The following is a 27,939-nucleotide window of genomic DNA, read 5'->3' on the forward strand; positions in this document are numbered from 1 at the left end:
CTTTTTTAAAGAGAAAAATATTTCATGAATTGTATGTTTACCATTTGCCTTCTCACTGTGGGATCATTTCCTTAATAAAGAGGGTAATAAACTTTAGAGCTCTATCAACTCCACCTAATTCATTAAAACTTACCTTTGATTTTTAAGAAATAGCCTAAGGTTTTTTTTCTCACTCCAAATTCCTGACCAAACTTAATCTTTAAACTAGCCCTAGGTCTCAAATTTATTAAATTATTTGAGGAAAACCACAGAGGCCACATCATTTGGAGAACTTTCACTCATGAGCTTCCAATGTTCCCCAACCAACAGCAACCAAAAGGTTATCTTGCTTCTTACTATTGTATAGAGACTTTCAATGTCTCATTTCATTGTAATAGTGTTGTAATGGAGGACTATTTTCTTTTTTTTTTAATTAGTTTATTTATCTATTTTTTAACTTTACAATATTGTATTGGTTTTGCCATACACTGACATGAATCCACCATGGGTGTACATGTGTTCCCCTTCCAGAACCCCCCTCCCACCTCCCTCCCCATCCCATCCCTCCAGGTCTTCCCGGTGCACCAGCCCCGAGCACCCTGTATCATGCATCAAACCTGGACTGGTGATTCATTTCACATACGATAATTTACATGCTTCAGTGCCGTCCTCCCATATCATCCCGCCCTCACCCTCTCCCATAGAGTCCGTAATACTGTTCTATATATCTGTGTCACTTTTGTTGTCTCGCATATAGGGTTATCTTTACCGATTTACTAAATTCCATATATATGTGTTAGTATACTGTATTGGTGTTTTTCTTTCTGGCTTACTTCACTCTGTATAATAGGCTCCAGTTTCATCCACCTCATTAGAACTGATTCAAATGTATTCTTTTTAATGACTGAGTAATATTCCATTGTGTATATGTACCACAGCTTTCTTATATTTTGGATACTTATTTACTTTATTTATTTTTTTTGCCACAGCTCACTCAGCTTATTTACTTTAAAAGATGAAGTGTGTGTCCATTGTGTTAAAGAAAAGGTGAGTGATAGCGTTCAAAGTGGTAGTCATCAACTTTTTAATTTTCTATTTTTCTCTATTTGCTGGAGATTGCTATTTCTTCTAGATTCAGATGGCTTCACCTTGGCAGAGAAAGTAAAAACTTCTGGAAAAGCACAATATGTCATAAGACTATCAGGGTCTTTTAGCAAATCTAGGGCTTAATTTGGTATACTGAAAGACCAAGGAGACTTAGATGATAGATTGATAAATAGATTGATATTTTTCATCCTAAATTATGTCATTACCTGTGATTTCTTTCTTGTTCATACTCATCTTACTTTGTATGCATTTTGTGGGTTATATCATCTATTCTCACAATTATCCACTGTAAGCTAATTATTTTCAAATTTTTACCTTGCCCCAATCCTTCCTCTTAGCTCCAAATCTACATATCCAAATTTTTATATCAATTTGAAAGTCCCCAAACCTTACCACTCTCAGAATAAAATTCATCTTTCCTGTCTTTCTTCTCCCAACTTGCTCTTCAACCTGTGTTCTAATGTTTACTTAACCACCTCCAAACAAGGAAGCTGGTCCTCCTTGACCCTCTCCTGCCATGGACCGATTTCCAAGTCTTAGAGATGGTTGACCATAAAGATTTAAAAATTACATTCTTTTGTATTTACTCTCCACTATGACTTCCTTAGTTCTAACCTTTATAATTCCATGTTCCCATTACTGCTGTGCCATCTCAAATAATTTCCTGCTTCTATTCTTCCCCTCTTCACATTTATGTTTCACAGACCTGCAAGAATGTATTATCTAAGGGGAAAGCATAACTATGTCTCTCGGCTATTTAAAACTTTTCAGTAGTTCCATATTGCTTTTAGGAAAAATAAACCATACAGTTTAGGATGGCATGCATAGGGTATCATAGTCTAGCTGATTATCTCTTCAGGCCTACATCTTGTTACCTCTTCATTTTCTGAGATCTAGGCACACTAGATTACTGGCAATTCTCTGAACCTGCTGGACTCTATTGCCTTAGTCACTGTGAGTATTCCTTTTGCCTGAAATATCTTTCCTCCTTGATCCATTCATGATATCCCACCCCTTTCTTTAAAAGGTAGCTTCAGGCTTCCCCGGTGGCTCAGATGATAAAGAATCTGCCTGCAATGCAGAAGACGCAGATATGATCCCTGAGTTGGGAAGATCCCCTGGAGAAGGGATTGGCTACCCACTCCAGTATTCTTGCCTGGAGAATTCCATGGACAGAGGAGCCTGGTGAGCCACTGTCCATGGGGTCACACAAAGTCAGACATGACTAAGCAACTAACAAGCTTCATCTCATTTGAAATGCTTTCACTTACTCCTGGAATTAACCATTTCCTCCTTGTCTGTATCCAGTGTTTTTGTACTCTACTATAGATAGCATTTATCATACCGATGACTGGTCACTTATTTATGTGCCTCATTTAACTATGGGCATTTTAAGAACCGAAGTCTTGTCTTCTTATATCTCCTGTTCTTAGCACCCCAATTGGTACCTGACCCAGAATAGGAGTCTAGTGAATATCAGTTCTATAGTTATAAGAATTTCTTGAAGAAACAAAAAGATATCCATAAAAATTGTAATTTTCCCTCTTCCTGTTCTCATTTCATTTCAAAGGTTGAATTCTTCCAAGGATAATTGTGAAAATGCCCACGTTCTTTATGAAAAACTCTACCTTTCACTGACAGAGGTACTTGTCTGGCTCTATGACCACAAGACACTGATACAAGAGGGCAATAATCCAACATCAATACTGGTTGAAAGGCTCAGGTATTTACCTCTGAAATCACCACTTGCCTAAGGTCACAAGACTAGGAATAGATGGAGCTGAGATTCAAATCCAGTCCAGCCTGAGTTGGCCCAAGCACACACAACTCTTTCATCCAATTTCTATTCCATCTTGACTTAAATGCTGGGCCTGCACTTTTTTCCCCCCACTACAATCATTGAGTCTCTATTACTAATCTCTTTTGATCAAACACAAGCATATGCATCTTGGTCAAAACAACCAATAATTTACAGCCTAAACTACTTAATAAAGAAATCTTTCAAAGAAGCAACAAAGTATGCAAAAAAAAAAAATAGCTTTGCTAAAACATACATTAAATTTGCATTGCCAAATAGCACCTTTATCCATTTAGTCTAAAACATATGCATTCAGGTTATTTCACTATTTTTTCCAAGAAGGGGGATGGTGGTGGGGTGTGGCAGAGAGTACTTATGTTATATTTGCATAACTAAGTACAAATATCCAGATGATTCTTCCCACAACAAAAGAATGATATACTTCAAATTTAATTAAAATACCTACCACTTGTAAAATAGAAAAGCTCTATTACTTTTTAAAAACATCTGTTTGTTGAGGGTTATTTTAAAAAATTGGAGTATGTGTGTTTAGTCGTTGAGTCATGTCTGACCCCTTGGACTGTAGAATACTGGAGTGGGTTGTCACTTCCTTCCCCAGGAGATCTTTGCAACCCAGAAATAGAACCTGCATCTACTTTGTCTCCTGTATTGCAGACAGATCCTTTGCCTACTGAACCATCAGGGAATAGTTGCTTTAAACCACTGTGTCAGTTTCTGCTGTTCAGCAAAGTGAATCAGCCATATCTATAAATATCAGTTCAGCCAGTTCAGTTGCTCAGTCTTGTCTACCTGTTTGCGATCCCATGAATTGCACACCAAGCTTCCCTCTCCATCACCATCTCCCACAGCTTTCTCAAACTCATGTCCATCGATTTGGTGGTGCCATCCAACCATCTCATCCTTTGTCATCCCCTTCTCCTCCTGCCTTCTATCTTTCCCAGAATCAGAGTCTTTTCCAATGAGTCAGTTCTCCGCATCAGGCAGCCAAAGTATTGGAGCTTCAGCTTTATCATCAGTCCTTCCAATGAATATTCAGGATGGATTTCCTTTAGGATTGACTGGTTTGATCTCCTTACCGTCCAAGGGACTTACAAGGGTTTTCTCCAACACCAGTTCAAGAGCATCAATTCTTCAGCATGAATTGATTTTATGGATGTGAGAGTTGGACCATAAAGATAGGTGAGCACCAAAGTATGGGTCTACACATATATCCCCTCTCTTTTGAATCTTCTTTCCCTTTAGGTCACCACAGAGCACCAAGTAGAGTCCCCTGTGCTATACAGTAGGTTCTCATTAGTTACCTATTTCATACATTAAGTGAAAGTCGCTCAGTTGTGTACAACTTTTTGTGATCCCATGGACTATACAGTCTGTGGAATTCTCCAGGCCAGAATGCTGGAGTGGATAGCCTTTCCTTTCTCCAGGGGATCTTCCCAACCCAGAAATCAAACTGGGGTCTCCTGCATTGCAGGTGGATTCTTTACCAGCTGAATTACCAGGGAAGCCCATTTTACACATAGTAGTGTACATATGTCAGTCTCAATTTCTCAATTCATCCCACCTTCCCTTTCTCGCTTGGTACCCATATATTTGTTCTCTACGTCTGTGTCTCTATTTCTGCTTTGTAAATAAGTTCATCTTTACTATTTTTCTAGATTCCACATATTTATGTAAACAGATGTCTTTCTCTTTCTGACTTATTTCATTCTGTATGACAGTCTCTCAGTTCAGTTCAGTCACTCAGTCATGTCTGACTCTTTGCGACCCCATGGACTGCAGCACGCCAGGCCTCCCTGTCCATCACCAACTCCCAGAGTTTACTCAAACTCATGTCCATTGAGTCGGTGATGCCATCCAACCATCTCATCCTCTGTTGTCCCCTTCTCCTGCCTTCAATCTTTCGCAACATCAGGGTCTTTTCAAATGAGTCAGTTCTTCACATCAAGTGGCAGTCTCTAGGTGCATCCATGTCTCTGCAAATGACACTATTTCATTCCTTTTTATGACTGAGAATTATTCCATTGTGTGTGTGTAAATATATATATATTTGTTGTGCACACACAACTTCTTTATCCATTCCTCAGTTGATGCACATTTAGGTTGCTTCCATGTCCTAGCTATTGTAAATAGTGCTCAATGAACATTGGGGTGCATGTATCTTTTTGAATTATGGTTTTGTTTGGGTATGTTTCCAGCAGCGGTGTTGCTTGGTCATATGATAGTTCTATTTTTAGTTTTAAAGACCCTCTGTACTGTTTTCCATAGTAGCTGTATCAATTTACATTCCCACCAACAATGGAAGAGGAATCCCTTCTCTCCCCACCCTCTCAAACATTTTATTGTTTATAGATTTTTTGATGATGGCCATTCTGACTGAAGTAGGATGATATCTCCTTGTAGTTTTGATTTGCATTTCTCTAATAATTAGCAATGTTGAGCACCTCTTCATGTGCTTTTTGACCATCTGTATGTCTTTGGAGAAATGTCTATTTAGATCTCCTGCTCATGTTTTGATTGGGTTTGTTTGTTTCTTTGATATTGAGTTGCATGAGTTGTTTGTATATTTTGGAGATTAATTCTTTGTCAGTCACTTTGGAAATATTTTCTCCCATTCTGAGGGTGATGTTTTTCATGTTGTTTATGGTTTCCTTTGCTGTGCAAAAGCTTTTAATTTTAATTAGGTACAATTTGTTTATTTTTGTTTTTATTTTCATTACTCTAGGAAGTCCCTGGAGAAGGAAATGGCAACCCACTCCAGTATTCTTCCCTGCAAAATCCCATGGGCAGAGGAGCCTGGTGGGCTGCAATCCATGCGGTCACAAAGAGTTGGCCAGGACTTAGTGGCTGAACAACAATTCTAGAAGTAGATCAAAAAAGATCTTGTTGCAATTTATGTCAAACAGTATTTTGCTTGTGTTTTCCTCTAAGAGTTTTATAGTGTCTGGCCTTATATTTAAGTCTTTGATCCATTTTGAGGTTATTCTTGTGTATGGTGTTAGGGAGTGTTTCAATTTCATTCTTTTACATGTAGCTGTTCAGTTTTCCCAGCACCAATTATTGAAGAAATTGTCTTTTCTCTATTGTTTATTATTTCTGCCTTTATCATAGATTAGGTGACCATTGGTACATGGGTTTTCCTCTGGGCTCTCTACCCTGTTCCATTGATCTATATTCTATTTTTGTGCTAGTTCTATACCGTCTTGATGACTGTAGCTTCGTAGTATAGTCTGAAGTCAGGGAACCTGATTCCTCCAGCTGCATTTTTCTTTCTCAGTGTTGAAGTTTTAAACAACAAGTAAAACTCAGTCAAAGTAATTTATAACAAATGGATTTATGAAAGATAACAATAATAGTCATAATAACAACAATAAAGTCTTAATAGCAATAGTAACAATATCAATAGAACTATTTGCCAAGTTTATTTTTAAGTACATTCATATATGTTAATTTATTTATTCCTCACAATTATTCTTTGTGGTAGATACAATTATTTCCATCTTACAGATAATGTTCTAAATAAGACATTATTTAAGGTAATCCCTGAGGTGCAGAGATTGTTACTTGCCTATAGTCACATAGTATTAAGTGATGGAGCTAGGATTCAATTTCTGGAGATCTGGTTTCATAATTTATGCTTTTAACCACTACAATATAATGCCTAAATGAATGGTAAATACAGATGCCACATTATCAAACACATGTATATGTGTATGCATGTACTCAATTATCAGATCATAATTAACATAAATATGTATATTAAGGAGATGATGTATGCATCTATGTATATACATACATTTATATACATACACCATATATATGGACACACTCTCACATGTGTTATACAGATATACATAAGGAAATGGAGACATACATATTTATATATACACACAAACATGAAAATATGCATTATGTGGTAAATATAAAATATAACTTCAGCAATAGTTTTAGTAACTTTTCCTACAAAAATATGATTGGACCTCCTAAATCTAACAATATGAAAAGGAGAAAAAAGTTTCCCTCACAATTATATTTAGCAAATGTTTTCCAAGAAATATTGTTTAATCACTTCAGGGAAGCAGAACTTTCTAAGGCTGCAGCCAAGTTAAACTTTTGAAAATTGTTTTTGTAATGTTTACTCAGTGAGATCATATTTTCATTGCCCTGATGAAATACAGGTGCAAAATCTAAATACACCAGCCCCCGTAGTGCAGTTTCCTGCTGAGTTCCTTTCTTACATGGCTGAAATCCTTCCACCTCTTTTTCTTCTACCTCTGTCCTTCATCCCGAAATTTATTGTACTCAAGTGATTCTAATAATATCCTCTGAAAGGAAAAACAGAAAGAAAATACTACTTACTGAATGCCTGATATGTGTCAGTAACTTTAACAAACGTTATTTTATTTCACAGACTCAGTGACCTTATGTGGTGTGCATGACTTTTACAGAAGGAGAAACGAGGGTCCAGAGAAGTTAAGCACCACACACAAGAAAACATGTCTACTAATTGGTAGAGCCAGAAACTTGTGGTGTTCCTTCGAAGTCATAGCAAAAAGACAGAATTGTAGAATACCATTGTTAGGAGGCACTTTATTCCATTGTAATTGTCTGTTTACTATATACTCCTGGAGGGAGATGAATAATCTCTTCATATTTGAATCTCCAGCCATGTGCTATCACGGATGTTAGCATGTGTTCTTAGTATGTACTAAATGTACTCGATGCCTCCTGTGTGCTTGCTTAGCCATGTCCAACTTTTTTCGACCGCATGAACTGTAGCCTGCCAGGCTCCTCTGTTCATGGGATTCTTCAGGCAAGAATACTGGAGTGGGTTGCCATATACTCCTCCAGGGGCTCTTCCCAACCCAGGGATTGAACCAGCATCTCCTGCATTAGCAGGTGGATTCTTTACCACTGCATCACCTGGGAAGCCCACGTACTGTATAGCTGTTTATATTTTAAAACTGATTTAAAATATCAGTTTTTTATAATTGTTCAGTTGCTCAGTCGTGTCTGACTCTTTGTGACCCCCTGGATATATATATATATATATATATATATATATCCAGGGGCTAACATGTGTCAAACATTTTGCTATCTTGGTCAGGCATTTTCTCTCCTTTAATGGACTCTAGAACAGCCTTCTAACATTTCATTTGAGGAAACTGAGTACAGAAGGTAAAGTAGTTTATCCAATCATTTGGGATTAGTTCTCTTTGCATGCCACAGGAAACAATTCTTAATGAAGAATTGGTCAGATTGGTTTAGATGATTTGAACTTAGAGTTGAACCAAGCAGAAGAAAAAACTATCAATTCTTTTCCCACCTAAATTGCCAGTGCCATTTCACAGACCAGATGGAAAGAATGTTTACTCCTAATAGCTCTAGGAAGTTAAGACATCATTTTTGTTTCTATAAGCAGGGCGGCAGCACCCTCAGCCTGGAACCCATGCCTCTATGCTAAGGGCCAGAGCTGCCAACCGTGAACCAAAAGAGTAACAGCCTCTGCTGGGGATTCAGACCCACATATCCCTCTGTGAAGAAAATCTTTTTTGCTCCTTAATTCAATCACATACCCAACTGGCAATCTTGCATATCAAAATGGGAATCCTGGGAGGCTGTTGGAATATGCAGATCAACAGAAGCTAATTAACATTAACTTGCAGCCATCCTGAACTGATTGGCAGCACAGCTGTAGGGACCCAACAAAACATGCTGAGTGCATGTTTGTCAGGCCACCTGCCACTTGGTGGAATCCAAAGTAGTGCAAACCATCGTGCCATAATAACTCAGTGACCTTAGTTTGGAAGAAGTAGGGAACGGACATATTTGGATCATGCGGTGATTAGCACTGCCTTCACCTGACATGCATTCAACAATAGGCTTCATGGTGGTACCTTCCTCCTTTGACATGTTGATGTCTTAATTGAGATTGACAGCTTCTTCCTGAGGCTACTAGTTCTCCACGAAGTTTGCATTCTTATTCATGATCACTACAGGCACTGAGACTAGTATGATTTCATTTCCAGCCTCCGGGAGCTTGGCTCCTATTTCTTAAATCAAGGGTACATTTTAGGAATAAACAAAAAAAAACATTAGGGCAAGTACAGGGAGTGTGGGAGCCAGAGATCTGGCTGGGTGACTTATGCATGTTACCTAACATCTTAAATCTCAGATTTCTCTTCTGAGTTGAGGCACCTCGTGGAATTATTGTGAGTGTTGAATGAGGTAAAGTGTGAAAAGCTCTAACACAAAGTGGGGGCTCAATATGTGGCAGCCACTGTTCTTTTTATAATATAGTAATTAACACACACACACGAGAGAACAAAGGGGCTGACCATTTGGATTCAGTTTTTATGACATGCCAAAGGAAACCATAAAATATTTATGAATCAAAACACTGTCACTTTCATTTGAGAAATTTGCAAAGTAGATAATAAAGTTTCATTTTATTTTTTCCAAGTCTCCACTTTATATGTATAAGGAAATGAACTTTAATAATGAGGACAATCGCTAACGTTTATTGAAAAATAACTGTATTATATGCATCTTCTCTAATCCCCATAAACCCAGGAGATGAGAACTACTAACAGCTCAAATTTAAGATGAAAATACTGAGACCTGGGGATTTGCCCAAGGTCAACTTTGAATCCAGTACATTTTGTCTTTCTGCAGATTTTAGATGATCCAGATAATAGTTTTATTTTGCACTTGGGTTGTGCTCAATCCTTATTAGGAAATTGAGCTCCCTATTCAGAACGTCTGCAAGGAGAAATTGAATACTCCCTTTGCTGTAGAGAAGATGTGTGCAGCTAATGCAAGGTTAGGGGGATTGTTAGGTTTCAGCTTGGTGGTTTCTAAGTTCCATTCCAAATCTGAGAGACTCTAATCAGCATATTTATTTTTATTATAATTGAGTGAAAAGTTCTCTAAAGTTTCTTTCAGTTCTAGTAGATAAGACAGGTGAAGTAATAACAGCTTCAGTTTTAACACAATTTTAATAGTGGTGAACCTTGGAGATCAGGATTGAGGGGTCTGAACTCTGGAATAATTACTCTTTTGGGGATCTGAAGTTCCATTGATCTATGCCACACAGATGTTCTGAGATACTGCGGGCTTTGCTTTTGTTGGATTTTCAGTTGTTTTGAAAGTTCCATTGATTCCTGCCAATGATCCATTAGTGAGCCTTTTGCAGTTGCCTGCTAGAGTAAGTTCACTGTGCCAGGAATCCCCTTAGTCACTTCCCCTGCGTCCCTCACTACCACTGCTGGTAACCCCTGCTACCTTTACACACTGCTTGTGGAATATTTTAAAAGAATATTATACTTGGCATGGATACAACACCAAGTCTGAGATGGCCAAATAGGTTTCAGATAGGATCTTGGCTCTGATCTATTAGTAATACCAGTTAGGCTGGAAGGAGATGGTTTTGAAGCCCCATTCTTGCTCACCAGGAAAGGATGACTTGATGAGTGAAAATGAGATCAATGAGCAAGGAACAAGTAAATGTCACTTCTCCTCTAAGTTTTTCTTAACTATTGACTGCTTTTTTACAGTAGATTTATACTGGAGAGCAGCAGGCAGAGAGAACATGAGGGCAATCTATATCAGGAAGGAAAAAAGAGAGTCATAAAGATAAATGGAATAAGTTGAGCTGCTGCTGCTGCTGCTGCTAAGTCGCTTCAGTCGTGTCTGACTCTTTGCGACCCCATAGACGGCAGCCCACCAGGCTCTGCCGTCCCTGGGATTCTCCAGGCAAGAACACTGGACTGAGTTGCCATTTCCTTCTCCAATGCATGAAAGTGAAAAGTGAAAGTGAAGTCACTCAGTCATGTACGACTCTTCGCAACCCCATGGGCTGTAGCCTACCAGGCTCCTCTGTCCATGGGATTTTCCAGGCAAGAGTACTGGAGTGGGTTGCCATTGCCTTCTTCTGGGGTGTCCCTTATTGATATTAACAAATAAGGAAGCAAAAAACAAGCAACTAACATTCAAAAGCATCTGAGAAAAATACTGATGATCTGCCTTTACTGGCGGGTATACTGTAATCTTTTTCTGGGAGCTGAGGGAAAGGAGTTTCCATCACAGTAAGTATGTGGGGAGAAGGGGAGGGTTGTGGCTCAAATGCCATAGACTCTAACTGATCTTACCAACGTTTAGTAGATGTTCTCCCATGGACTATAGCCCACCAGGCTCCTCTGTCCATTGGATTCTCCAGGCAAGAATACTAGAGTGGGTTGCCATTCCCTTTTCCAGACTAAGGGCTAGCTAATCTTACCAATATTTAGTAGATGTTCTAGCACATACTATCACAGTCAATCATTTGACCTAACAAAGAAACTATAGACTCAGAATTTGACCAGGTAACAGAGCTAGCACATGAAGGTGACAAGTAGAGCCCAGTCCTCATATAGATGTTTATGTTTATGTTCTTTTTCCTACACAATTCCATCTCTTAGCCTAGAATGCAAAGATGTTCAGTTAAAGAAGCATCATGGAAGACTTAAATGTGATACAGAGGGTTCTAATTCTCTCCGCTATCCGTGACACTGGACAAGTCACTTGTCTTAACAATATTAAAAGCTACATTTTGTTGAGTCAGGGCATGCAGTAAACATGCAGCATAATTGCTTGTTTAATTCTTACACTGCTCTATGAGGAAGATGTGACTAACTGTTTTTACAGGGGAGGTTAAATCATTTTTCCAGGAAATATCTGGTGAATATCTGAGGTACAAATCCAGGTCTCCAGGCCCCAGCTCTTAACAAATCTATCGTGGGAAGGTCAATTATAAAATTATTGTTTCCAGAGTAAATGAGTACTTTGGTGAAATTACTGCTATGAGAAGTGTATTGAAAAAGGGGAAGCAGGGATTTGAGACTCTGATGAGACGGTATTATATTGGTAAAAGGGTGGATAGCAGTTGGTAGAGGAGGTAAACTGTGTAATGTATCTAAAGTGCCCATATATAGTATACAATCACCAACTCTGGGTTCTATCTTCATCTTCCCCTCTACCCTATACCCATGGAATTTTTTAGTAAATATTTAAATTTTTTAATTTTACAATTGCTTTATAATGTATTTATTTCTGTCACACAACAACACAAACCAGCCATAATTATATGTATATAAGCCTTCCTACTCTACCCCCATCCCACCCCTTAGGTCTTCACAGAGGGCCAGGCTGGGCTCCTTGTGTTATATACCAACTTTCCACTAACTATGTATTTTTCACATGATAGTGCACATATGTCAAAGCTACTTTCTCAATTAGTCCCGCTCTCACCTCCCCCTGCTGTGTCCACAATTTCACTCTGCTAGATTCATCAGGGAGAAGGCGATGGCAACCCACTCCAGTACTCTTGCCTGGAAAATTCCATGGATGGAGGAGCCTGGTAGGCTACAGCTCATGGGGTCTTGAAGAGTCGGACACGACTGAGTGACTTCCCTTTCACTTTTCACTTTCATGCATTGGAGAAGCAAATGGCAACTCAGTCCAGTGTTCTTGCCTGGAGAATCCCAGGGACGGCAGAGCCTGGTGGGCTGCCGTCTATGGGGTCACACAGAGTCAGACACGACTGAAGTGACTTAGCAGCGGCAGCAGGTTCATCAGTATCATTTTCGTAGATTCCATATATATGTGTTAATATATAATACTTGTTTTTCTCTTTCTGACATACTTCACTCTGTATAAGGGATTCTAGGTTCATCTATCTCACTACAACTGACTCAAATTCATTTATTTTTATGGCCGAATAATATTCCATTGCCTATATGGACCACATCTTCTTTTTCTGTTCATCTGTCAATGAACATCTAGGTGGCTTCCGGGTCCTGACTCTTGTAAATATTGCTACGATGAACACTGGGGTGCATGTGTCTTTTAAAATTGTGATTTTTCTCAGTATGTACCCAGTGGTGGGATTGCTGAGACATATGGTAGATTTATTTCTAGATTTTAAGAAATCTCCATACTGTTCTCCATGATGGCTATATCAGTTTACATTCCCACCAACAGTGCATGAGGGTTCCCTTTTCTCCACATCCTCTCCAGCATTTATTGTTTTTTGTGATTGTTTGATGATGGCCATTCTGACTGGCTTGAGGTGATATCTCTTTGTAGACTTGCATTTCTCTACCAATGAGTGATGTACCCAGGGAATTTTGTTCAACACTGCAGGGAAATATCAACTTGTACACTCTGTCTTAATTCTTTGATGAAGTGTTCCTATCTTGTCAGCTAGGGCTGCTATAACAAAATTCCAAACTAGGTAGTTTATCCACAGTTAGCTATCTGACCTTATAAGGGTATCAATCCCATTCATGTGGACTATACTCTCAGGATTTATTTCCATTCTGAAAGCACCACTTCCATATACTATCCCATTCAGATTAGGGTTTTAGCATATGAAACATTAGGTCCATAGTCTCTGTAGGGCCTTTGGGTAAACTAGACTCTGCCCATTGCCTAGGTGTGTGCATGGGGAAATACCAGGAGGAAGAATTTCAGATTAAAGTAATCAGGGTTACTGGTTTAACAGGAAGCCACCATGGGGTCCACTGAAAGGAGCCTGAGAAGTATCTAAACATAAACTGAGAAAGCAAGAAATCCTGAAACCTGGCTTTATACAGGAAAAACAGCACTCAGGAGGGACTTGGATAATTCTCAAATTTCATTAGGTGTCAATATGATTTCTGTGGGCCAAATCATAGGTTTTTGGAATGGTTTATCAGTGGAGAAGAAAAGGAAAAAGCAAAAAAAAAACACACCAAAAAACCAACAACACAAATCCAGCCTGGTAATGGAGAGGTGATGGATGAAAGACAGGAAGCTAACCAAGGGGCCTTCACTGTGACACTGGCTCTGTACCCATTCTCTTTGTGGTTAACCAGACCTTCTCTGGTGCTATGGCCTGAACTGTGTCCTCCCAATATTCACATGTAGAAGCTCTAACCCCCAATGTGACAATTACTGGAGATACGATCTTTCAGTTCAGTTCAGTCGCTCAGTCATGTCCAACTCTTTGCGACCCCATGAACCGCAGCATGCCAGGCCTCCCTGTCCATCACCAGCTCCTGGAGTCCACCCAAACCCATGTCCATCGAGTCAGTGATACCATCTAACCATCTCATCCTCTGTCGTCCCCTTCTCCTCCTGCCCTCAATCTTTCCCAGCATCAGGGTCTTTTCAAATGAGTCAGCTCTTTGCATCAGGTGGCCCAAGTATTGGAGTTTCAGCTTCAACATCAGTCCTTCCAATGAACACCCAGGACTGATCTCCTTTAGGATGGACTGGTTGGATCTCCTTGCAGTCCAAGGGACTCTCAAGAGTCTTCTCCAATACCACAGTTCAAAAGCATCAATTCTTTGGCTCTCAGCTTTCTTTATAGTCCAGCTCTCACATCCATACATGACTACTGGAAAAACCATAGCCTTGTCTAGACAGACATTTGTTGGCAAAGTAATGTCTCTGCTTTGTAGTATGCTGTCTAGGTTCGTCATAACTTTCCTTCCAAGGAGTAGGCGTCTTTTAATTTCATGGCTGCAGTCACCATCTGCAGTGATTTTGGAGCCCAGAAAAATAAAGTCAGCCACTATTTCCACTGTTTCCCCATCTATTTGCCATGAAGTGATGGGACCAGATGCCATGATCTTAGTTTTCTGAACGTTGAGCTTTAAGCCAACCTTTTCACTCTCTTATTTCACTTTCATCAAGGGGCTCTTTAGCTCTTCACTTTCTGCCATAAGGGTGGAGTCATCTGCATATCTGAGGTTATTGATATTTCTCCCGGCAATCTTGATTCCAGCTTGTGCTTCATCCAACCCAGCGTTTCTCTTGATGTACTCTGCATATAAGTTAAATAAGCAGAGTGACAATATAAAACCTTGACGTACTCCTTTTCCTATTTGGAACCAGTCTGTTGTTCCATGTCCAGTTCCAACTATTGCTTCCTGACCTGCATACAGGTACGATCTTTAGGAAATAATTAAGATTAAATGAAGGTGGGATCCTTCTCTGATAGGATTGTGGCTTTGTAAGAAGCAGAAGAGATGTGTCTCTCCACCATGTGAGGGTACAGAAGGAAGGCAGCCATTTGCAAGCCAAGAAGATAGGCTCAAACCATGTTGACACCCTGATTTCAAGCTTTTAGCTTTCAGAATTCTGAGAAAAGTTTCTGTTCTTTAAGCCACATAGTCCATGGAATTTTGTTATAACAGCCTGAGGTAGAATACCTGGAATATTATGTAATATACCTGGAGTATTCTATGGGGCTGCTTATTAGGCTGCAGCCCAGCCTGCTGGGTCTGTGAGAATACTATGTAGCACAAGGCATGCTGGGAGAACGAAGCTCCAGGGTGACAGACTCAGAGAAGCCATGGCTCAGTGCTAAATTTCAGAAAAAATAATAGTCATCAGTTATTGAGCACCAAGTGCCAAGTGACTGACCTATTTAGATCTGCCATTTAGATCTCATCAGAACCCTGGGATATAATGTAATTACCTGCATGGCAGGGAAGATATAACCAAAGTTCCAAGGAGAGGCATAACCCCTCGAGGTCATGTATCTAGAAACCAAGTTTCTGTCTGAAACATTGGATTCTATTACAAACAGTTCTCTTTGCTTACTGTTCTCAGGTTTAAGGGTAAAGACCATTGAGCCTGTGTTATAAACTGAAGTTAATAAGATGTGGTCCCTACTCTTGAGGAATTTTTAATCATGTGTTTGTATGTTGGGGGAAGTCTTGAGTTAAAAGTGCTAAGGATAAGTGGTCAACCACGCAGAAGATAAGAAATATCTTTACTTCTTGTCGTGATGTCTATGACAGGACCCTGCGCTTCCGCAGGTCACCTCATAGAGACTACCAGAGTCATGGCCAGGAAGACCTTCCCTGTTTGTCAGAAATTCAAGACTCCAAGTCTGGTTTTTTCTGAAGTTCTGATTTCCAGCTCTGATTTCTCCTAAAATATACCTCATTTTGATCCCCATTATCAATGGCTTCCTAATACTTGCCTATCATGCTTTCTCCCCAGCTTGTCTGTTATGAATAATTTTGCTACGAACTGCTCTTCATGTACAAGGTTGGGTGGACATATGTTTTCATTTCTCTCGCATAGATGCCAAGCAAAGGAATCACTGGGTCGTATGTAAATCTATGTTTAACACTTAAAGAAACTGCCAAACCATTTTCTAAAGTGGCTGTATCTTTTAACATTCTAATTTCCAATTTTTCTGTATTCACATTAACATTTGTTTTTGCTTTCTGATTGTAGCCGTTCTAGTGAGCATGGAATGATATCTCATTATGGTTTTAATTTGTATTTCCCTAATGCCAAATTATATTAGGCATTTTTTTCATGGTCTGGTTGCATATTCATATGTCTTCTTAGTCAAAATGCCTGTTTAATTTTTTTTGTGCATTTTTAAACTGGCTTACTCATTGTCTTATTATTGAAGTGTAAGAGCGCTTTTATTCTGGGTACCAGTCTCTCATTAGATGTATGCTTTACAAATATTTTCTCCTAATTTGTGACTTGTCTTTTACTTTCTTGATGTTTTCTGAAGTGAAAATGTTTTAAATTTTGATAAAGTCCCGTTTATTATTTTTACCTTGGATCTCTTGGGTTATTTTTTTTTTTTCCTAAAGAGGAAGGATTTGGGTCTCATATTTATTTCCAATAAAAATTTTAGAAAATTTAAAGTAAACCATTTTGTAGACCTTGGGCTACTGCAAATTTTTCTTTGGTAGGCTTCAGTGAGCACATTCAAATAAGTTCTAATATCCAGAATCTCAAGCTTCATCTGCAGATTATAATTATGTTGCACCCATGTCCTTTTTTATTGGCATATTTAAAAAATCATTTTGGGGGGGATTATTTCAGAACTTCTAAACCATCACCTCACATGGTCCCTTCATTACCCTCTCTTCTTGGTACTCTTATGGGCTCATAAGAATATTCCATATATCTCCTTGTCAATTGCCCTGCAATTGGACAGATATAACTGCTTTGATTACAGCTTGATCCCATTGTCAAAACCCCAATGCAGGGTTTGTTTTGCTGACTGCCAAGGCTCTGTTTAGTGTTTTATGATTGAATGTAGAGGGTGGAACAGTTTTGTCTCTGATAATGCTGAGTTCTTATTTTTCTTATGAAGAGGAATTTAAGATTTGGGGAGTGAAACCATGATTATGACATTTTGTTTTATTGACTTGTTTATTCTGTTGGTAAATCAAGAGTATGTTTTATGGGATTTAAAAGCTAAACACATACCAAAATTGAACATCAGGTTGCTGCCGTCGCAGTGATAAATTTTAAAGTTCTTTCCTCTGCTGAGAACATTTTGAAGTTGTCTCAGGAGACATTTTAGGATTCCACAGACCCAGATACTATGTGAGCCAGGCCATGGGGCACATCTTATTTGAACATTAAATCCTGAGCACCTAGCATAATACCAAGCATATGTTGGTGCTTAAATAGAAAATGATTTTTTTTTTCCCCACATCTATCCTTTTGTTTTCCTTCTGTTTGCTTTTCTACTTCTCAGCTCAGAATTCTCTAAATATCTCTGAGCTTTTCAGGTTTACATGGGAAAGTAACAACTATTGCTAGATTTTATTAATGATCAGATGGTCTCCTTCTTCTCACAGGACGGTGTGAGAGTTCCTAGGATACCGAAAAGACTTAAGGTCCCTTTCTGGTTATGATGCTGCAACCACATGGTCAGGAGCTAAATATTCTTTTGTTGACTCCTTATTTTAGAGGTGCCTCTAAGGTTGAATGCCAGAGAGCTAAGCTGACTGGGCATTTAAAATGTACTCAAATATGAGTATTACAAGATGTCCTCTTGTTTAATCATTCAATAAATAAATAAGGAACAACTATCATGGGCCACTCCCTGTGATGGAAACTGGAGATAAAAAGATGAAGATAGCCTCTGTCCTCAAGAAGCTTACAATGCAATTGGGCAGGGGAAACACAACAGACTCGGACACATTGTGCTGAAGGCTACGTTACAGGAATGAATAATGTGCTCTGGGAAGCAGAGGAGGGAGTGAAAAATGTTGCCTGGGGGTTGGGGAAGTGTGCTTGTTTTGTTGGTGTGCATACTCTTTCGTCACTGGAAGCCCTGAGGACAATTTTTACACATACCCATTTGGCAAGATAATATTTGTAAAATATTTTACTGTCCTCAGCCCATAAGTGAAATGATTCATATGGCATAGCAGGACATGAAGCATCAGTCTAACACTGGATTAATACTTTCAAAGTATTTATAGGCATCACTGTAAATAACCTAGATTCTAATTACTTTGTGACAATGGATGCAAAGTGAAACTTGCTGGACAAACAACTGTTTCATCTGACCAAGGATATCTTCTCCCTAATTTGCTAGTGTTAAGAAAAGCCTTTCTTTTCTTCCTTCCCTATGTCTCCCCTCTCCCTCACTTCTAGTATTTTTTTTTTTTTTTGACCACTTGCCATGTGTTTCTGAGCATACAAAGATGGCTAAAACAGTCTAGCAGGGGAGACAAAGAAATAAACAAATCAAGTTTATTCACTAGGACACATTCTTTAATAGAAGACTGTATAATATGCTGGGGATGCTCCAAGACACAGTAATTCTATCTGCCTCAGGGGAATCCAGCAAGACTTCCCAGAGGAGGTGATATTTGAACAGGGTCATGACAAGCACATTGTCTGTTTTGTATATAAGGTCTTAACTTATGACCCAGTTAGTGTCTGGACAACTGTAGTGACCTATGCAATTACGAGCTGTGTCTTTGTAAAAATAATGGACAAATTATGAACTAAAATTTGATTCTGGAAAAAATATATTTAAATATAAGAACTATTTCATTAATGTTCTTTTGAAGCATTTGTTTAATGAAAGCTGAACTGGCTGAAGCTTGTTGAAAATAAATTTGATGAAACGGATTAACATTCTTTGAGCTTGACGTTCTTTGAAGTATAGAGGGCACTAAATGTTTTTGAAATATAGTTCTAATAGAAGGGTAGTTTCCACAGCAATAACATAAGGTCATGCAATCTGCTCGAATCTGCCTCCAAGGGATGCTGTTGCAAAAGAAAGGCTGTGATATAAATTTTCTCCTGTGAGTTGGGCAGTATGATAGTCTTGATAGTTCCTAAGGTGCTCTCATGTCTGTCTCTTGTATATGTGTGCATATACATATACACATGTACATCTGGATATATGCATATGTATATCTACATACACAAACATATATGTGTGTATATACATTTAAAAAATTTTATAAATATTGTTGTTAAGTTGTTAAGTCATGGCTGACTCTTTTTATGACCCCATGAACTATAGCCCTTGAGGCTCCTTTGTCCATGGGATTTCCAAGGCAAGAATACTGGAATGGGTTGCCACTTCCTTCTCCAGGGGATCTTTCCAACCCAGGGATCAAACCTGTGTGTTCTGCATTGGCAGGAGGATTTTTTACCACTGAGCCACCAGGAAAGCCCTTTTATAAATATATTTAAATATAGAAAAGTATACATAAATTATGCAGAAGGAAATGGCAACTCACTCCAGTATTTCTGCCTAGGAAATCTCATGGACAGAGGAGCCTGGAGGGCTGCAGTCCATGGGATTACAAAGAGTTGGACATGGTAGAGAAACTGAACAAATACAACAACATACATGTAGTAAGTGTATATAGCTTATTCGGTTATCAAAACTGAATATACCCATGTAATAAACCTGTAGATGATAAGTAGGATACCAAGACATTACCATAAAGTTCCTCTTATGCCATTTCTAAGTTTTTCTCCCATGAAGTTAACAACTATCCTGATTTTGAATAGCATTGATTAGATTTGCATGTGAGTGTGTGTGTGTATATAAACTTTAATTAGCTCAATATCCTTGTACTTTCAATGCTTTAAAGTTTGATATATGCATCTTTATTTTCCTTCAAACTATGTTTTAACATTGTACCATTCCATTATAGTATCAAAACCTTACAACAGTATACTTTCATTTTTTCCTTCCATCTTTTATTCTGCTATGGCTAGAATTTTCATGTGCATAGGTGTTTTAGATTTCCAAACACGTGACTATTATTTTTCTTTGAACAATTATCTTTGATATTTATTCAATTATTTTATTACTAATTAACAATTATCTTTTGAAGAAAATTAAAAAATGAGAAAAATAGCTTTGGGATTTATCTTATATTTACCCTTTCTAGCTGTCTTTATTTCTTTGTACAGATTCAAATTTCCATCTTATATGAGTTTTCTTCAGCTTGAAGACTGTTTTAGTATTTTTTGTTGTGTAGTTATGCTGATGATGAATCCTTTCAGCTTTTGATTTTCTGAAATCATACAGGCCTACCTTGTTTTATTCTGCTTTGCTTTATTGTCCTTCCCAGATGTTGTTCTTTATTAATTAAAAGATTGTGACAACCCTGTGTTGAGAAGTCTATCACTACTAGTTTTTCACAGCATTTGCTTACTTTATGTCTCTGTGTTGCATTTTGGTAGTTCTCACAATATTTCAAACTTTTTCATTATTTGTTGTAGTGATCTATGATCACTGATCTTTGAGGTTGCTATACAACTTGCCAAAGGCTAAGATGATGGTTAGAAATTTTTAGGAACAAAGTATTTTTAAATTACAATATGTACATTGTTTTTCTAACTTTTCAAAAATTTTATTGACATATACTTGACTTACAATATTAATTCCAGATGTACAATATAATGATTAATATTTTTATAAGTTATACTCCATTTAAAGCTATAGTATATTCTTGTTGTATGTTTACTTTATACCTAGTAGTTTGTGTCTCTCTTTTTTTCTTCTTTTTTAAAAAATTTATTTATTTTTATTGAAGGATAATTGCTTTACATAATTTTGCTATTTTCTGTCAAACCTCAACATGAATTAGCCATAGGTATACGTATATCCCCTCCCTTTTGAAACGCCCTCCCATCACCCTGCCCATCCCACCTCTCTTGGTTGATACAGAGCCCCTGATTGAGTTTCCTGAGCCATACAGCAAATTCCTGTTGGCTATCTATTTTAAATATGGTAATGTAAGTTTCCATGTTACTCTTTCCGTACATCTCAACCTCTCCTCCCCTCTCCCTGTGTTTATAAGTCTATTCTCTATGTCTGTTTCTTTACTGTTGCCCTGTAAATAAATTCTTCAGTACCATTTTTCTAGTTTCCATATATATGTGTTAGAATACAATATTTATCTTTCTCTTTCTGACTCACTTCACACTGTATAATAGGTTCTAGGTACATCCACCTCACAGAACTGATTCAAATGCGTTACTTTTTATGTCTGACTAATATTCCATTGTGTATATATACCACAACTTCTTTATCCATTCATCTGTCCATGAACATCTAGGTTGCTTCCATGATCTAGATATTGTAAATAGTGCTGCAATGAGCAATGGGATACATTTGTCTCTTTCAGTTTTGGTTTCCTCAGGGTATATGCCTATGAGGGGGACTGCTGGGTCATATGGTGGTTTTATTCCTAGTATTTTAAGGAATATCCATACCATCTTCCATAGTGGCTATATCAATTTACATTCCCACCAACAGTGCAAGAGTGTTCCATTTTCACCATACCCTCTCCAGCATTTATTGTTTGTAGACTTTTTGATGAGGGCCATTCTGACCAGTGTGAGGTGATATCACATTGTAGTTTTGATTTGCATTTCTCTAATAATGAGAAATATTGAGCATCTTTTCATGCATTTGTTAGCCATTTGTATTTCTTTAGAGAATGTCTGTTTATATCTTTTTCCCACTTTTGATTGGGTTGTTTGTTTTTCTGGTATTGAGTTATATGAGCTGCTTGTATATTTTGGAAATTAATCCTTTGCTAGTTGTTTCATTCAGGTATGACCTAAATCAAAACCCTTATGATTATACAGTGGAAATGAGATATAGATCTAGGGACTAGATCTGATAGACAGAGTGCCTGATGAACTATGGACAGAGGTTCATGACATTGTACAGGAGACAGGGGTCAAGACCATCCCCAAGAAAAAGAAACACAAAAAAGCAAAATGGCTCTCTGAGGAGGCCTTACAAATAGCTGTGAAAAGAAGAGAAGCAAAAATAAAAGGAGAAAAGGAAAGATATACCCATTTGAATGCAGAGTTCCAAAGAATAGCAAGGAGAGATAAGAAAGACTTCCTCAGCGATCAATACAAAGAAATAGAGGAAAACAATAGAATGGGAAAGACTACAGTTCTCTTCAGGAAAATTAGAGATACCAAGGCAACATTTCATGGCAAGATGGGCTCAATAAAGGACAGAAATGGTAGGGACCTAACAGAAGCAGAAGATATTAAGAAGAGGTGGCAACAATACACAGAACTCTACAAAAAAGATCTTCACAACCCAGATAATCACAATGGTGTGATCACTCACGTAGAGCCAGACATCCTGGAATGTGAAGTCAAGTGGGCCTTAGGAAGCATCACTATGAACCAAGCTAGTGGGGGTGATAGAATTCCAGTTGAGCTATTTCAAATCCTAAAAGATGATGCTGTGAAAGTTTTGCACTCAATATGCCAGCAAATTTGGAAAACTCAGCAGTGGCCACAGGACTGGAAAAGGTCAGTTTTCATTCCAGTCCCAAAGAAAGGCAATGCCAAAGAGTGCTCAAACTACCATGCAACTGCACTCATCTCACACGATAGTAAAGTAATGCTCAAAATTCTCCAAGCCAGGCTTCAACAATTCATGAACAGTGAACTTCCAGATGTTCAAGCTGGTTTTAGAAAAGGCAGAGGAACCAGAAATCAAATTGCCAACATCCACTGGATAATCAAAAAAGCAAGAAGAGAGTTCAAGAAAAAAACATCTATTTCTGCTTTATTGACTATGCCAAAGCATTTGACTGTGTGGATCACAATAAACTGTGGAAAATTCTGAAAGAGATGGGGATACCAGACCACCTGACCTGCCTCATTAGAAACCTGTATACAGGTCAGGAAGCAACAGTTGGAACTGGACATGGAACAACAGACTGGTTCCAAATAGGAAAAGGAGTACATCAAGGCTGTATATTGTCACCCTGCTTATTTAACTATATGCAGAGTACATCATGAGAAATGCTGGGCTGGATGAAACACAAGGTGTAATCAAGATTGCTGGGAGAAGTATCAATAACCTCAGATATGCGGATGACACCACCCTTATGGCAGAAATTGAAGAACTAAAGAGCCTCTTGATGAAAGTGAAAGAGGAGAGTGAAAAGGTTGGCTTAAAGCTCAACATTCAGAAAACTAAGATCATAGCATCCGGTCCCATCACTTCATGGCAAGTAGATGGGGAAACAGTGGAAACAGTGGCTGACTTTATTTTTCTGGGCTCCAAAATCACTGCAGATGGTGACTGCAGTCATGAAATTAAAAGACAACTTACTCCTTGGAAGGCAAGTTATGACCAACCTAGACAGCATGTTAAATAGCAGAGATATTACTTTGTCAACAAAGGTCCATCTACTCAAAGCTATGTTTTTTCCAGTAGTCATGTATGGATGTGAGAGTTGCACTATAAAGAAAGTTGAGTGCAGAAGAATTGATGCTTTTGAACTGTGGTGTTGGAGAAGACTCTTGAGAGTCCCTTGGACTGCAAGGAGATCCAACCAGTCCATCCTAAGGGAGATCAATCCTGGGTGTTCATTGCGAAGATTGATGCTGAAGCTGAAACTCCAATATTTTGGCCACCTGATGCGAAGAGCTGACTCATTTGAAAAGACCCGGATGCTGGAACAGACTGGGGGCAGGAGGAGAAGGGAATGACAGAAGATGAGATTTTTGGATGGCATCACCGACTCAATGGACATGAGTTTGGGTAAACTCCGGGAGTTGATGATGGACAAGGAGGTCTGGTGTGCTGTGGTTCATGGGATCACAAAGTGTTGGTTGCGACTGAGAGACTGAACTGAACTGAGTTGTTTCATTTGCTATTATTTTCTCCCATTGAGGGTTGTCTTTTCACCTTGCTTATAGTTTCTTTTGCTCTGCAAAAGCTTTTAAGTTTAATCAGATCCCACTTTTGTTTTTATTTACTTTTACTTTTATTTGCTTTTTTATTTTCTTTTGTTTTTATTTCCATTACTCTAGGAGGTGAGTAATAGAGGATCTTGGTTTGGTTTATGTCATTGAGTGCTCTGCCTTTGTATTCCTCTAAGAGTTTTATAGTTTCTTGTCTTACATGTAGGTCTTTAATCCATTTTGAGTTTATCTTTGTGTATGGTGTTAGGAAGTGTTCTAATTTCATTCTTTCACTTGTACCTGTCCAGTTTTCCCAGCACCATTTATTGAAGACACTGTCTTTGCCCCATCGTATATTCTTGCCTCCTTTGTCAAAAATAAGGTACCCATAGGTACACGGGTTTATTTCTGGGCTTTCTATCTTGCTCCATTGGTCTATATTTCTGTTTTTGTTCCAGTACCATACTCGCTTGATGACTGTAGCTTAGTAGTATAACCTGAAGTCAGGAAGGTTGATTCCTCCAGCTCCATTCTTCTTTCTCAAGACTGCTTTGGCTATTCAGGGTCTATTTTGTTTCCATATGAATTGTGAAATTTTTTGTTTTAGTTATGTGAAAAATGCCATTGGTAATTTGATAGGGATCACATTGAATCTGTAGATTGCATTTGGTAATATAGTGATTTTCACAAAATTGATTATTTCTACCCAGGAACATGGAATATCTCGCCATCTGTTTATGTCATCTTTGATTTCTTTCATTAGTGTTTTATAGTTTTCTGTGTACAGTTCTTTCATCTCCTTAGTAAGCTTATTCCTAGATATTTAATTCTTTTTGTTGCAGTGGTAAATGGGATTGATTCCTTAATTGTTCTTTCTGATTTTTCATTGGTAGTATATAGAAATGCAAGTGACTTCTGTGTACTGATTTTGTGTCCTGAAACTTTGCTAAATTCACTGATTAGCCCTAATAATTTTCTGATACTATGTTTAGGGTTTTCTATGTACAGTATCATGTCATTTGCAAATACTGAGAACTTTGCTTCTTCTTTTCAATCTGGATTCCTTTTATTTCTTTTTCTTCTCTAATTGCTGTAGCTAGGATTTCCAGAACTATGTTGAATAATAGTGGCAAAAGTGGACACCCTTGTCTCATTCCTGATCTTAGGGGGGATGCTTTCGGTTTTTCACCATTAGGGATAATGTTTGCTGTAGGCTTATCATATATGGCCTTTACTATGTTGAGGTAGGTTCCTTCTATGCCCATTTTTTGAAGAGTTTTAATCATAAATAGGTGCTGAATTTTGTCAAAGGCTTTTTCTGCATCTATTGAGATGATCATATGGTTTTTATCTTTCAACTTGTTAATATGGTGTGATACAGTGATTGATTTGCCTATATTGAAGAATCCTTGCATTCCAGGAATAAATCCAACTTGATCATGGTGTATGAGCTTTCTGATGTGTTTCTGAATTCTGTTTACTAAAATTTTGTTGAGGATTTTTGCATCTATGTTCATCAGTGATATTGGCCTGTAGTGTTTTTTTCTCTGTTTTATTTGTCTGGTTTTGGTATCAGGGTGATGGTGGCCTCATAGAATGCATTTGGAAGTGTTCCTTCGTCTACAATTTTTTGAAAGAGTTTTAGAAGGATAGGCATTAGCTCTTCTCTAAATGTTTGATAGAATTCTCCTGTGAAGCCATCTGGTCCTGGGATTTTGTTTTTTGGGAGGGTTTTGATCACAGCTTCAATTTCAGTGCTTGTAATTAGTTGTTCATAATTTCTATTTCTTCCTGGTCCAGTCTTGGAAGATGGAACTTTTCTAAGAATCTGTCCATTTCTTCCAGGTTATCTATTTTATTGCCATAGAGTTGTTCATAATAATCTATTATAATCCTTTGTACTTCTGCATTGTCTATTGTAACCTCTCCTTTTTCATCTCTAATTTTGTTGATTTGATTCTTCTCTCTTTTTTCTTGATGAGTCTGGCTAAGAGTTTGTCAATTTTGTTTATCTTCTCAAAGAACGAGCTTTTAGTTTTATTAATCTTTACTATTATTTCTTTCATTTCTTTTTCATTTATTTCTGCTCAGATCTTTATGATTTCTTTCCTTCTACTAATCTTGGGGTTTTTTTCTTCTTCTCTTTCCTGTTGCTTTAGGTGTAAAGTTAGATTGTCTGTTCAATGTTTTTCTTGTTTCTTGAGGTAGGAGTGTAATGCTATAAACTTCCCTCTTAGAACTGCTTTTGGTGCATCCCATAGGTTTTGAGTTGTCGTGTTTTCCTTGTCATTTGTTTCTATAAATTTTTTGAGTTTTCTTATGATATCTTCAGTAACCTGTTGGTTATTTAGAAACGTGTTGTTTAATCTCCATGTGTTTGTGTTTCTTACAGTTTTTTTTCTTGTAGGTAACATCTAGTCTCATAGCGTTGTGATTGGAGAAGATGCTTGATACAATTTCAGTTTTCTTAAATTTACTGAGATTTTATTTGTGACCCAAGATGTGGTCTATCCTGTAGAATGTTCCATGTGCACTTGAGAAGCAGATGTATTCTTCTGCATTTGAATGAATGTCCTGAAGATATCGATGAGAAATATCTCATCTAATGTATCATTTAATACTTGTGTTTCCTTACTAATTTTCTGTTGTGATGATCTGTCCATTGGTGTGAGTGGGTTGTTAAAGTCTCCTACTATTATTGTGTTACTGTTGATTTCTCCCTTTATGTTTGTTAGTGTTTGTCTTATGTTTTGAGGTGCTTCTATGTTGGGTGCATATATATTTGCAATTGTTATGTCTTCCTCTTGGATTGATCCCTTGGTCATTATGTAGTGTCCTGCCTTATCTATTGTAATCTTTATTTTAAGGTCTATTTTGTCTGATATGAGGATTGCTACTCCAGCTTTCTTTTGCTTCCCATTTGCATGGAATATATTTTTCCATCCTCTCACTTTCAGCCTGTATGAGGTCTGAAGTGGTCTTCTTGTAGAGAACATATATATGGGTCTTGTTTTTGTATCCATTCAGCCAGTCTGTGTCTTCTGGTTGGAGCATTTAATCCATTTACATTTAAAGTAATTATTGATATATATGTTCCTATTGCCGTTTTCTAATTATTTACGGTTGATTTTGTAGATTTTTTTTTTTCTGTTGTATTTCTTGACTATTTAAGTCCATTTAACATTTGTTGTACAGCTGGTTAGGTGATACTGAATTCTTTTAACTTTTGCTTGTCTGAAAAGCTTTTTATTTCTCCATCAATTTTGAATGCGATCCTTACTGGGTACAGTAGTCTTGGTTGTAGATTTTTCCCTTTCAGTACTTTAAATATATCCTGCCTTTCCCTTCTGGCCTGCAGAGTTTCTGCTGAAAGAACAGCTGTTAAGCATATAGGGTTTCCCTTGTATGTTACTTGTTGCTTCTCCCTTGCTGCTTTTAATATTTTTCTTTGTGTTTAGTCTTAGTTTGATTAGTATGTGTGTTGGCAATACCTAGTAGTTTGTGTCTCTTAACCCCATACCTATATATTGCACATTCCAACTTCACTCTCCTCACTTTTCCCTCTCTGTATTTTTCTGTTATATATATTTGTTGCTTTTATTTTATAGATTCCATATATAAGTGATAGCATAATTGTTATTTTACGCCTGACATGTCACTAAACATAATACTTTCTAGGTCCAGAATTTCATTCATTTTCATGGCTGAGTAGTGTGTGTGTTTGTGTGTGTATGTGTGTATCATACCTTCTTTACCTATTCATCTGTAGATAGACACTTAGGTTGCTTCCAATGAAATTAGGGTGTATGTATCTTTCCAAATTAGTATTTTTAGTTTTATTTGTTTGCTTATTTGTTTTTGGATATATACCTAGTAGTGGAATTTCTGGCTCATACAGTTCTGTGTTTCTTTCTTTTTCTCTTTGAGGAAACTCTGTACTGTTTTTCATAATGGCTGCACCAGTTTATGATCCCATAGTGCATGCTGATGCCCTTTTCTCCATATCATCACCAACATTTGTTATTTTTAGA

The 27,939-nt window shown here is 37.8% G+C and overlaps 1 protein-coding gene across 6 annotated transcripts in view; it reads left to right on the plus strand.

Moving 5' to 3' along the window:
* LOC145505032 (uncharacterized) overlaps window positions 1-27,939 on the plus strand; it is a 275,419-nt gene that overhangs the window by 46,709 nt on the left and 200,771 nt on the right. For 4 of the 6 annotated variants that reach the window (XR_014052721.1, XR_014052720.1, XR_014052722.1 and 1 more), the window contains exon 2: window positions 969-1,026. The exons of the other annotated variants lie outside the window; for them this stretch is intronic. Coding sequence is in view for 1 of the 4 variants with exons in the window: in XM_081486710.1 (XP_081342836.1) it covers window positions 995-1,026 (32 nt within the window). In the remaining 3 variants the exon portion in view is untranslated. The remainder of the gene's footprint in view (window positions 1-968; window positions 1,027-27,939) is intronic. 6 annotated transcript variants of the gene reach the window in all.

Source organism: Giraffa tippelskirchi, chromosome 5 (assembly GCF_054371585.1).
Source record: "Giraffa tippelskirchi isolate mGirTip1 chromosome 5, T2T-mGirTip1v1.2.pri, whole genome shotgun sequence".
NCBI classification, from domain to species: domain Eukaryota; kingdom Metazoa; phylum Chordata; class Mammalia; order Artiodactyla; family Giraffidae; genus Giraffa; species Giraffa tippelskirchi.